At 41.7% G+C, this 12,697-nt stretch overlaps 1 protein-coding gene and 1 long non-coding RNA gene across 4 annotated transcripts in view; one reads left to right on the forward strand and one right to left on the reverse strand.

Moving 5' to 3' along the window:
• LOC105086566 (patatin-like phospholipase domain-containing protein 4) overlaps window positions 1–12,697 on the forward strand; it is a 90,575-nt gene that overhangs the window by 52,967 nt on the left and 24,911 nt on the right. Inside the window, exon 7 of one of the 3 annotated variants that reach the window (XM_010977088.3) lies at window positions 9,507–11,088. The exons of 1 other annotated variant lie outside the window; for it this stretch is intronic. In XM_010977088.3, the coding sequence (XP_010975390.1) occupies window positions 9,507–9,647 (141 nt within the window). In that variant the 3' untranslated portion in view covers window positions 9,648–11,088. Of the gene's footprint in view, window positions 1–3,306; window positions 5,016–9,506; window positions 11,089–12,697 lie in introns of those variants that run through there. One more of the 3 variants, XM_010977090.3, reaches the window with a different exon arrangement.
• LOC116150842 (uncharacterized) overlaps window positions 1–12,697 on the reverse strand; it is a 253,084-nt gene that overhangs the window by 441 nt on the left and 239,946 nt on the right. The window lies entirely within an intron of this gene.

Genomic DNA, 12,697 nt, shown 5'->3' on the forward strand with positions numbered 1-12,697 from the left:
ATATTAACATTTACCAATATACTAAGTGAAATATATAAATGTGATAAAACAAGACATGTCATGGTACAATGAGCTCTAAGATTGAATTATATTCAGTACAGTGTGAACCACGATTTTATCAGACACTTGAAAGCATTTTGAATAAAAATTAAGCATCAGTATTCTTAAGCAAGAAATGTGTATACCAATGTTTTTTTTTTACTGATTAGTTCTCTTTTTTGTTTTTTAATTTGAGCTGGACTCTGCCATTCATTTCCTTTCAAAATTAGTGCACGTGGAGTGGTACTGCATTTAGTGTTTTGGTTGATGTTTTACTTATTTTAATCACCCTAGGAAAGGTTATTCATAGCATTTCCTCTCTTTTTTCATTTTTCTCTATTTGTAATAATCTGAAATTTATTTTAAGTAATTCTGTCTAGTTTTATCTTTTTTTCAAAATCTTTTTTCAACTTCATAAAAAGTGAATGTTCCAATTCTTTACCCACTTCCATCTGCACAGAAAGAAGCTTTAAAAAACAAGGACTCTTAGATGGAACAGAGTTTGATTTGCTCAAACATGTGATACTAAAATATGTCAAGGACAAAATTTGAAAGCACCCATCAATTAGGATTAAACGTCAATGGAGGTATCAGTCATGAATATTTATGAGCTGAATGAGAGCATCCAAATATATCTGAAATGTACTTAACAAAATGTATTTTGAAATGCAAAGATAACTGTTTTCATTTCCTAGACTTTGACAGAAGAAGTCAACAGAAATAAAAGAAAATGTAGAGAATATGTACGCTGTGATCAGTAATGTTTGTTAATAGATACAAATTAAATGGTGCGTCCCAGGGGCAGACAAGGCTGTTTCTGTTTTTGCAAGTGTATGCATGCACCTTCGTTCACCAAAAGGATTATATGTTAGGTGATAAAGGATGTTAAACTAAGTTTTTAAAGATATGATTCTGAAAATATTCTTTGTCCTGAACACACACACACACACACACACACACACACACACACACACACAGTTTGATAACAGTATGGTAATGACACTACCCTCACCAAAATAGCAGCAGCGGCAAATGATGGGAAATTAGCCTTTTTCACCCCAAAAGGGGAAGTTTAAATACCCTTAGGACAGCCATAAGCCATTAAAATTCACCCCCTCTACCTACACCCTTTTATATTAGCTGCAGGCATTTTCTTCAAAACACTGAGCTGAAATATCTTTTTAAAGTAGACTCCACAGCTTTTAAGTTAATTAATGCCTAAATAGCTGGGGACTGAACCCAGGACCTCATGCATGCTGAGCAGGTGCTCTCCCGCTGAGCCATACCCTCCCTCCGACTCCGCTGTGTTTCAGACGTCTCCATAGATTTGCCCTTTCTGGAATATCCTCAGATTGCAGTCACGCAGCGTGCAGCCTGTCCCTGTTGGTCCCTTTCACTTGGCAATGTGCATTTCAGCTTCCTCCATGTCTTTTCATGGCTTGATGGCTCATCTCCGTCTACTGCTGAGTGACGTTCCGTTGTCTGGACGGCCCACAGTTTACTTCTCCATCCCCTACCGAAGGACACCTTGGTTGCTTCCCGTTTGGGCAGTTGTGAATAAAGCTGCTGCAGGCACCCACGTGCTGCAGCTTCTTGTATGGATGTAAGATTTCAGCTCCTCGGGGTAAATACTGAGGGGCACACTTTCTGGTTCATACGGTGGCAGGATGTTTAGTTTTGTAAGAAACCATCCAACTGTCTTCCGAAATGGCTGTACCTACTGCTCTGCATCCCCGCCAGCCATGGAGGGGAGTTCCCATGGCTCCACACCCTCGCCAGCACTTGGTGTGACCACTGTTCTGGCTTTTCAACATTCTAACAGTTGTGTAGTGCTGTCCCCTTGTTTTACTTTGCAATATAGCCTAATGACGTGATGGAGAACGCTCTTTTCATACGATTATTTGCCGTTTGTATACACTCTTTGGTAAGGTGTCTGTTCAGATATTTTACCCATTGTTTGTTTTCTTAGTGTTGAGTTTTAAAAGTTCTTTGTATATTTTTGATAACAGCCCTTTTCCAAATGTATCTTTTACAAAAATTTTCTTCCAGCCTGTGGCTTGTCTTCTCATTCTCTTGAGAGAGTCTTTTGCAGAGCAGAAGTTTTAATATCAATGAAGCCCATCTTATCAATTCTTTCTTTTGTACCCTGGTGCTGTCTTTACCATGTTATCACCAAATTCCAAGTCATTTCGACTTTCTCCTATGTTACCATCCAGGAAGCTTCTGTTTTTGCATTTTACATATAGGTTTATGACTTGACTTGACTTTTTAGAAGGAGTGAGGTCTGTGTCTAGATTCACTTCTTTAACATGTGGGCATCCAGTTAGTTGTTCTCACATCATTTGCTGGAAAGACTCTCTTCCCCATTGTACTTCCCTGACTCCTTTGTCAAGGACCACCTGACTACGTTTGTGAGGGTCTGCTTTCAGCTCTCTGTTCCATTTCATCCATTTGTCTGTCCTTTTGCCAACACTACACTGTCTTGGTCAAGAAGTATCTTTTTATTCCAATGCTCCCTTACATATTCGCTATTTCCCCTGACTTCTTTGCCTTCAAGGAAGGCATCAATAAATAAATATTTTTAAATGAATAAATTGGATGTCGGGTTAAAGAGGAAAACAAAACATCAGCGGCATTCATTGATCCGTCTCGTGTAGAAGCATGATGTGCTTGGAGCACGAGGGGGAAGTGGCTCAGCGGGAACTGGCGGTGATGTTGATCACAAGTGGGTAAATGTTGACACAAAGGGGATGAGGTCAAAGGTGGAGTTAGAGACACATTCATACTCATAAAAGTTTTCCACGTTAAGCAAACAAACAGAAGATCAGTAAGATTCACTATTCTTTCAGCTTAGTTATAAAAAGGAAAAGAAAAGCAAACAAAATGGAAAAAGCACAGCAAACTATAGATAAAAGTAGGAAGTTGAGGACAATGTGAATCAACAAAAGAAAAAAAATTGGCAAATTAATAGAAACGTGACAGTTGAGGATATAACCTATTTTCCTGCTCTTGACAGATTAAATGTGAATAATATGATTTAATTAATAGATGTATATGAAATTGTGTGGCTCCAGGTCTATTTATTAAACAACCAAATTTTCACAATTTAGTGTAATGCCAAATATTGAAAACCCTTTCTTCTAAACCAATTTATTGCCTTTGAATATACTCAACTTACAAATTTAGTAAAATCATTTTTAAGGAAAATTCATCTTAAATATAGTAAATGAATCTGAATCAATTTTTCCCTTTAATTTTTTTTCTCAGGCAGCGCTGCTTATCTGAACTGCAAAATATTAAAGTGATTTTAGTGACCATTTTCTGGGAACTCGTAGTAATGTAGATGCACAGAAGAAAAATCACTACCTCTGGGCCTACTTCTTTCAAAGAATCTGGGTTTAAAAGGGCTACGTGACTTTCCACGGCTACACTCTTAGGCACCGTTACTGAGGAACAGATGCTGAACCCCCACAGCATTCAAATGAACGCTTACCAACACAACATGATTTCCTTTATCTATGAAAATGTGGTATTACAATGTCAAGTGTTGTTTACCATATCAACTATTGAACTTTCAGAAGGGTTATTTATTTAAAACCCTTTCAGGCCTTTAGTCCACCAATGGTACTTCCAGAAAATGCAAAGACTGTCAGGTAAATACACAAAATACACATTGAGGGATTTGGAAATAACCTGTTCATAGTAGTAAGGACTGAAGCGAGCTAATGTATAATAAGCGGTGCTTGTAAAGCAGCCACTGACACCCAGGCAGCTTCCTGAGGTGGCGCCTGCTCCTTATCATGGTCACCTCAGCATCCCTGCGGGGTGGGTGTGACTGTCCCTGCCTTCCACACAAACTTCTTGATGAGGAATCATTCAGGAGATAAGGGATGTGCTTCTTGTTACAAAGCAAACGGACAGGCTGAGAATTTGAACTCCCGGCTCCCTAACTCCATCTCCACCTCCTTCACCTCCTCCACTGCCTAACTGAGAAGAGCAAGCAGAGCAGATGGCTACGGCGGTGCGCACCGCGAGGCCCGCGCAGATGCGTGTAGGTGCGTGGCCCCTGCGCGCCAAAGCACTGGAAACATCTTCGCAGAGAGCCATCCAGTACTACACAGGCTGTCTCTGATAGCTGCTTCTCCTCCCTGTTCCTATACATGCAGTCTAATTTGTCTCCCGTAAACACCTCACACCAGTCAGAATGGCCGTCATTGAAAAGTCCACAAATGGTAAATGCTGGAGAGGGTGTGGAGAAAAAGGAACCTTCTTAACGCTGTTGGTGGCAATGTAAATTGGTGCAGCCACTATGGAAAACAGTACGGAGGTTCCTTAAAAACTTAAATTTACTGCATGATCCAGAAGTCCCACTCCTGGGCATACATCGTGAGGAATCGCAAATTTGAAAAGGTACACGCAACCCAATGTTCACAGCAGCACTATTTACAATAACAAGGACATAGAAGCAACCTAAATGTCCATCAAGAGATGACTGAATAAAGAAGCTGCGGTATACATCAACAATGGAATACTACACAGCCATAAAAAAGTCATAAAATGCCACCTGCAGCAACATGGATGGATCTAGAAATCATACTAAGTGAAGTAAGCCACAGAAAGACAAATATACTATGACAACTTACATGTGGAATATAAAAAGACACAAATGAACTTATTTACAAAACAGAAACACTCATAGACATAGAAAACAAACTTACAGTTACCACAGGGGAAAGGAGGGGAGGGATAATTGGGAGTTTGAGATGTGCAGATAGTAACTAGTATATACAACATAGATAAACAACAAGGTCCTACTGAATAGTGCAGGGAACTATATTCAGTATCTTGTAGTAATGTCTAAGGGAAAAGAATAGGAAAAATATATATATATAACTGAATCACTATGCTGTACACCAGAAACTAACACAACACTGTAAATCCACTATGCTTCAATTAAAATACTTTTTAAAATGTTAGTTGTGTGTGTATTTTAATTTCATAAAAAAGACAGCTGAGCATATTTATTTATTATAAATAAGCCCAGTAAATTAGTCTTCAAATCAATCAGTAAAGTAGACAAAACCCTGTAAAATTTAATGAAAAAGCAGGAAAGATGGCAGAAGAGGAAATCAACAAAATTAGGCGTGGGAAGCAAGCTGAGTATGACAGAGGCAGAGAAGAGATGAAAGATTTGTAAGGCAATATTATGTACAGATCCCTACAGATAAACTGGAAATGTTTAGAAAGGTGGAGAATATCCTTCAAAAGTATAAAATACCAAAATTAAATCAACGATTTTAGAGGTAGTTGGAAATGCGTATAAATCAATAAAAGAAAAAAAGAGAAAAAGAGAAAGAAAGCCAAAAAAAAAAAAAAGAACTGATAGTCACAGCTCTGGGGTCACATAGATTTCCCGATGAGTTTTCTGAGTTTATTCAAGCTCAAACAATAAAATATAATTAATCCGGTGTATACATGTACACACACACACACACACACACAGGATGGGGAGTCCATTGTATCACCAGATGCTTGTATAACTCTGATGAGAAAATCTGATGAATACAGCAAAAAAAAAAAAGCATAGTTCACAGCAGTACACTCGACTCTTCAAAACTTCCTTTCAAACCTTTCCCAGAAAACAGGGAGAACAGTTACAAATGGAGCTGTTCCTGTTGGGAAGGGAGAGGTGGGTGTGGGACAGCGAAGGCAGGGTAGCACCTGGAACCTCACCTCCTGTTCTGAGTCACTTGGCAAAACCCTGAGCGTCATTAGACCTACCTCATCGTCCCCTCCAGATATGCACTTGTGCAGTCGTGCGCAGCTGGAGAGACACTCAACAGTCCACAGACACAGGACCACTAACCTTCCGGGGGGCCTTCCCGAGTGCACTCACTTGTCCACATGCCGGGAACACTCAGTCATCAAAACTGGCGTCATCGGGGGAGCTGTGAAGAATACTGATGCTACGGTCCCACCAGCAAGACATTCTCAAGGAAGCAGTCTTGAGGGTGGCCTGGGCAGGCAGATTCTTAAAATCTGCCTTAATGAATGCAGTGTGCAAATCTGAGAACAGCTTATAGGTCACCTAGGCCTCCTGATAAAGTGCAGATTCTGGCTGGCTCCCTGCGGGAGAGGTCGGTGATGAGGGAGTAACTGCCGGGCCATGTTGCTGCTGCCGGTCTGCAGACCGCACTCGGAATGGCAGAGAGCAGAGGAGTCTACCTTCTCCTCTCTGCAGTGTCCAGGAGCCCAGGTCCTTCTCCGCATCCTTGGCGTCATTTCGTGCCCTTCTTCCTACATCAGTGGGAAAACCCATGCTCGCTGGAGAGGGATTGCTGGAGACAGATTCCTCAAGCTCTGGCTGCAATCCACCCCCTTACCGGCCTTAATGCCTACACCAGCCACCCATCCCTCCCGTGGACTCAGACATCCACGCTCCCATCTGAAGAAATCACATGAGAATGGACTTCTCCCTCCCTCCCGGTCTCTATGAGATAGTGCGGCTGAACTAGACCCCTCCCCTCGCCAACAGACCATGACTCTCCCATCATGACCCCCTCAAAACAGGAGAAAATAAGTCTCTTTCTCTTCCCATTTTCTGTTTTCACCAACGGCCCCAAAGCTGCCTCCTGACATTAAAGCCCCTTGGGAACAATGACTCCTTTGTTATCCTGATTTCTTTTTTCCGTTGTTGTCTTAAACCAGGGTTTCTCCACACCTCTCCAGTGAAAGTGGTCTTTTCAAGGACACTGTAGGCGACGCCACACTCAATCCCATGGACCTCCCAGCACCATGTGACTCTCCCGCCTTGGAAAGCTCTCCTTGAGTGAGAAGCTGACACCTCGCTCTCCGCCCTCTTCCTCCCTGTCTCACTGGGTGCTTCTTCCCGGGCTCCTCTGTCTGCTTTCTGGTCCTCACGACCTGTAAACGATGCAAGGGTCCCGTCTTCGCCTTCACATGTTTCTATTTTCTTATCTACAGATACTCCCTCCAGGATCTCATCCAGCCTGAGGTCTTGGAACCCCACCTCTATGCTGATGATATTTCTATCTTCAGTCTGTATCTCTCGCTTAAATGAAAGATTCATGCATTCAGCTCTTCTCCCCTAATGGTTCTACATGGATACACAATACTCATCTCAATCTCTCTTCCCAGCTTGACTGAGACATAACTGACATATAACATTATGTGAGTTGAAGATGTACATTTGATGATTTGATACACATACATAACAGCGAAATGATTATACCGCGACAGGGTTAGTTAGTGCCTCCATCACCTAGTTACATTCCCTTTTTATGGTGAGAACCTTTGAGATTTCCTCTATGAAGAGCTTTCAAAGTATATAAAACAGTACAGCTAACTAAAGTCACAATGCTGTCCGTTAGACCCTGGAACTTACTCATCTCACAGCAGGAAATGTCTGACCAACATCCCCGCATTTCCCCAGCCCCGAAAGCCCCAGCAACCACCCGTCTACGCTCTGCTTCTGTCACTTCTGCTTTTTACGATTCCACATATACGTGAGATCCTACCGTATGTCTTTGTCTGCCTTCTTTCACTTAGCATAGTTCCCTCAAGGTCCACCCCTGTTGTCACAAACGGCTTATCCAACCATGAGAAAGAAGGAACCACTCACCTTAATCTCAACATATCAAAATCTGATGCCCTCAAACTTCACCAATGTCATAACCACACACACACACGGAAGAAGAAAAGATCCTTACTTCCCTTGCAGCCCTGTCCGTCTTAGTGTCAGCTCGACTCAGACAAGACTCAGAAACTGCCTGAGCTCTTTCTTCACACCCTCTCACCCCTTGTTTCATGAAGTCCTATGGCACCCGTCTTCCAAGCACACACAGGTTCGCTTCCTCCACTTCCCCCTCTAGAACACCATCATTGCTCTCCTGGAGGACAGCAGTCACACTGTACCTGGAGTCCTCGCTGCACGCTTTCCCTCGTACAGCCTACTGCCACCACCGTAGGCAGAGACACACAGCACAGGTAACACCAGCCTCGGATCCAGCCTTGCAGCAGGTCACCGCTCTCCTGCCAGTGAACATCCATGTCCTTGAAAAGCACCGCGGCCCTACATGACCCTCTTCTGTGAATTCTCAACAGTCTAGCTCACACCACCCATCCCAAGGCATCCTGTAAGCCCTTCTCTGAGCCTTGAACACTCCAGTCACCCTTCAAGGCATGGGCGACGCCCGTTTCTTCTCAGAACGCTCCTCCCCAGAAAGCCACATGGCTCGCTCTGTCTGAGATGTGACCTTCTCCACGGGCTCATAAAACAGGCAGGGACACTTTTCACCAAGTATTTCTCAGTATTTTGAATTTATATTAAGAAAACTGAAAGTCTTGCTGGCAATACCAAGTGCATCTCGTTCTAATGAGACATTTATCTTGCTAGCTATTAAGACAAAACCTGTTGGAGTGGTGCTTCTCAAATTTAAACGCGCCATGAAACACCTGGGGCTCTTGTTAAAATGGAAATTCAGATTCAGTGGCTCCGGGGAGAGGACCGAGGATTTGCATTTCTGAGATGCTCCCAGGGGATGTCCATGAGGCAGCTGAGCTACAATGTGAGTAGAAGGTCCTTAGAGGGTTTTTTAAAAAACGTTTAGAGATATGAAGAAATACTGAAATATAAGAAGGAAAGTAAGCTATCTTGTGCTCTCCCTACTCTTAATTTACCACTGGTAACATGTTGGAATATTTGTTTTTTCTTCATATGTAGAGCTTGGGTATCTCTTTCATGGTTCATTAAAACAATAAGCAAGCACAAAGCAAGCAGCAGTCAGCCAGCGCATCGGCGCTGAGTATATAAAAGTAAGCGGACACTGAGCCCCCCACCCTGCCCCTGGTTCAGCGCGCTTACAGCGACGGGAGTGAAAGAGAAGGCAGGCAGAGGGCAACACTCCAGCTTCCGTTGCTCGGATGGGACAAGGCACATACCGCCCTGTAAACCTGTAGGCTTTGGCAAGTGCCACCACTCAACATTCCGTTCCACGCATTAAAAACCCAGACAAGTTTAACAACAGCTCACAATCAACTCAGAGAACTTTGCACGTAATTTCTCCGTAACATTCATAGACGAGTTTTATCACTGATACTCCGGCTGCATAATGGATAATTGTACGGCGAAGACAGACACAGTGTCAAACATCATGGGAACTCAAGAAAAGCATTTCAGGAAGTTCAGTCTGAGTGAGCACACACATCTTGTGGTATTTTGCTTGATTTCCATTATGGAAACAATTTTATTCCGCGGATAGACACAATTACCTCAACTATGACGACCATCTCATTAAAATGGCATTACGTTTTAGCATCAAATTGGATGTTCTGAAAATTGATAAAGGAGCTAATTCATTTCTTTGTTCAGAAAAACAGTCTTTGAACAATGGTTTAACTGGGGCACTGTAAGTCTTTTTTAATGTTTTTGTTTCTGGACATTGCAGACAGCAGTGGCCGGACAGACAAGACACGTACAAGAACCACAACCCCTCTCTCCTCACACTACACTGGGGCTGCTCACTTGTCCGCTGACCTCCTTAGCATCCACTCCTTCGCTTCATACTCATGAACTGCACCTCTGCTAACTGTCTGCCACCGTGCTAGCTGACCCCGGGAACACAGAGACGATTAAGGATACTTCTCTACCTTTGAGGTTCGCAGTTGAAAGAGGAAATCATGTAAGTGGTTAAGTATTAATTCCTCAAGGGAAGGGAGAGGGAATGGAACTGTAGTATTGTGGGCAGAGACTGACCAGACTGATCTGCCGGAATCTTGGTTTTAATAGGTCTTGAAGGATTAAAAAGTTACCAAATGTATTCTAACTTTTTCATTCTCTTGGGGTAAACAGAGGAATTTGATGTACGTGCACAGTATGAAAAGGCCTGGAGACAGTTTCAACATGGCCAAGGTGGAAACAGTCGGGGGGGAGGGGTGTGGAAAAAATGAAACCTGAGAAAGTGTGAGGCCAGATTTTGACAGACTTTCTTTCTCAATAGAGAGCTTTCCTAGAACAAAGGGACACAGTTTTGCCCAATGGCACCAACATTTAAAAGGGACAACACTTTCAAAGTTTATGCAAATTAAACTATTACATTTACAAAGGACAGTGCGTGTATTCCTTTGGCAGCGTAGGGGGAAAAAAATACCTGCGTCTGGTGCCTACTCACAGGAAGAGTAAGAGAAAAACACCATTAGACGGTGCCCCAAAATGAACGCATCCTTCTGCGAGTCATTCTTCTTGTGGCAGAAAAGCGAGGCAGAAGTTGGAAGCTGAGGTGTTTCTAGAAAGCAGGAATGTCTCCGTCTCTTTCATTTTGTAAAAACGCTTAGTTTAAATCTATCGTAAAGTTTTGAATATATTTAATAAAACTGTCTTGCTTGCACTTTGATGAAAACTAGCAATCCTTCCCATCACTCTTCTCCACCTCTAGAATCCAGAGTCATGCTGTTTAAATTACTTTACCTGTTTCTTCAGGTATTTACTTTCTATTTTTCAAATAGCAAGCAGATGCTACCTTTGAATGTTTCAGCTTTAGAAATTGTCTACCTATTATTTATTGACTTCTGTCTGTTACCACTTCCCCTCAAATACTTTTCTTCTCCTATCTCTACCTTCATACAACCATCACAGGTATTAGCTATTCCGTATACTTTGTTTATATTATTAAAGTTGTCTATCTGTTATTCACAGCCAAACCAAGTCATGCACAGTGATTGCATGCTCATTGTACAGCTCTTTGGTTTTCCTGGAATTAGTAATTGTTTTTACTTATAAGCTTGCCTAATTTTTATTTAGTTCTTGTTGAGTTATAACCAATTTCTCCCACAGAAGCATACATCTGTTCCCAAAAATATTCAGACACATCTTTGTCATCTTGAACCACTGGATAGACTGTCTGCAGACACGGAATGTAGCTCCCATACTGATACTTCTCTTCACATTAACTTTTGCAATTTCTTTGGCTTCTCTCTCATCTCGACACTTCTCTCATAGACATTACGTCTTTACCTTCAACTGTTTCTCTTTTGGTAAAGCATACTTTTTAGTACTTCCTTCAGAAAAGAGAATATTTTTGAGATTTTTCAGTATCTGCAAATACTTACATTTCAGACTTGATCGATAATTTTGCTCAGTATTGGATTCCAGGTGAGGAATAATTTTCTGATGGGTTTTTGAAGGTGCTGCTCCACTGGCTTCTAGTCTCAAGCATTTCTGTTTACAAAGTTCCATAGCAACGTGATTACTGATTACTTTTATGTCAAGGTAGAGTTTCTTGACCTTGAAAACTACAAATTAGGTTAAATTCTTCATTCAAAATCATCAATAGTCCAGTTCATTCCCCATCTGTCTACCAGCAGCTGACAGCAGAATTCCTCTCTCGACAAACAGATCAACCCACAGGGAAAGAACTTTGGATGCTTTGACTGGTGGTACCATAGCAAAAATCCATGGTCTCTACCGAGTTACTGTATTGTGAAGTCCACCATAAGAAGCTGACATTTTAGTGTCACTCTCGAAGTGGACTGGTCAGTTCAGGATGACCAAACAGTGTAAGTTTTAACACGATGAATAGACCAAGCCAAACAAAAAGGAGCTAAAAAAGGAACTCAGAGGGAACAGAAATTTATTCTTAAAGGAAGGTGTCTCTGCTGTTTCTTCTTTTGTCTTCTAAAGTTGGATGCTTTCTGCATTAATTTAGAGACTTTCTTCTTACAAACAGAGCTAGGTGAGCATTACGGTATAAAATGTTAAAATATGACATCTTTCTGGACAAAGGTGAGGAATATCTACTAAAATAAAATCAGCATAAAGGTAAGATGCATTGGATGATCAAATGAGATTCACTGTGAAGTCTTACCTGGCATGGAACTTCACTAATAATTGGATGCTGATGACTCCAGACTTGCCTTCCCACACAGGCAATCTGTTCTTGTTTCCTCTGACACTCTGCCCTTGGTTTAACATACGCGCTCTCTTACTGAGTTAAGGGAACATCCTCCACACAGAAGGGACCTACTGCTTGCATGAAACATCTCCTTTTATGCTCAGTTAGTTACATCGCTTCTGCAACAGCTCCTGGGGAGGATGTCCCTAAACTCAAATGATACTAGGTAGGCCAGTTACATTCTGTTGGAAGTGGACAGATACGGACTCTCCCATTAGGAACCACCGTTTCAGCGTCTGCCGAGAGATCTGATAGTGATCTGATATTCTCTGGGGAGAATGGCCCTGGTCTCCTTTCTTTCTTTTTCTCAGTATCTTTAGTCAGAAAAGAAAATGGGTCCCCAGACGGCCACTAAGCCTTTCTTTTCCGTATATGTTAAAATTTCGGCATTTTTTTCTGAACTATTTTTCTTTTATTTTTAAATTTTCAAACATCAAAAAAATACAGAGAGTTAGTCAAGATTCAAGTGTTCAGATACCTTTAGGAAGTTAGATGAGCTAATATCAGTATTTTAAGACAAGCACAAGAAAGCAATAGTAGAAAAGTTTCCTGGGGACTTCTTGTAAGGAATGGGCACTTGTCCAAAAAAAAAAAAAGGGAGATTGTTCTGGACATACCCTACTTCTCTGTTCAACTCTATTGTCAAAAGGTCTGGAAATATCCATATTGCCTACTGGTGATGAAATAAC

This window comes from Camelus dromedarius, chromosome X, assembly GCF_036321535.1.
Source record: "Camelus dromedarius isolate mCamDro1 chromosome X, mCamDro1.pat, whole genome shotgun sequence".
In the NCBI taxonomy this organism is placed as follows: Eukaryota; Metazoa; Chordata; class Mammalia; order Artiodactyla; family Camelidae; genus Camelus; species Camelus dromedarius.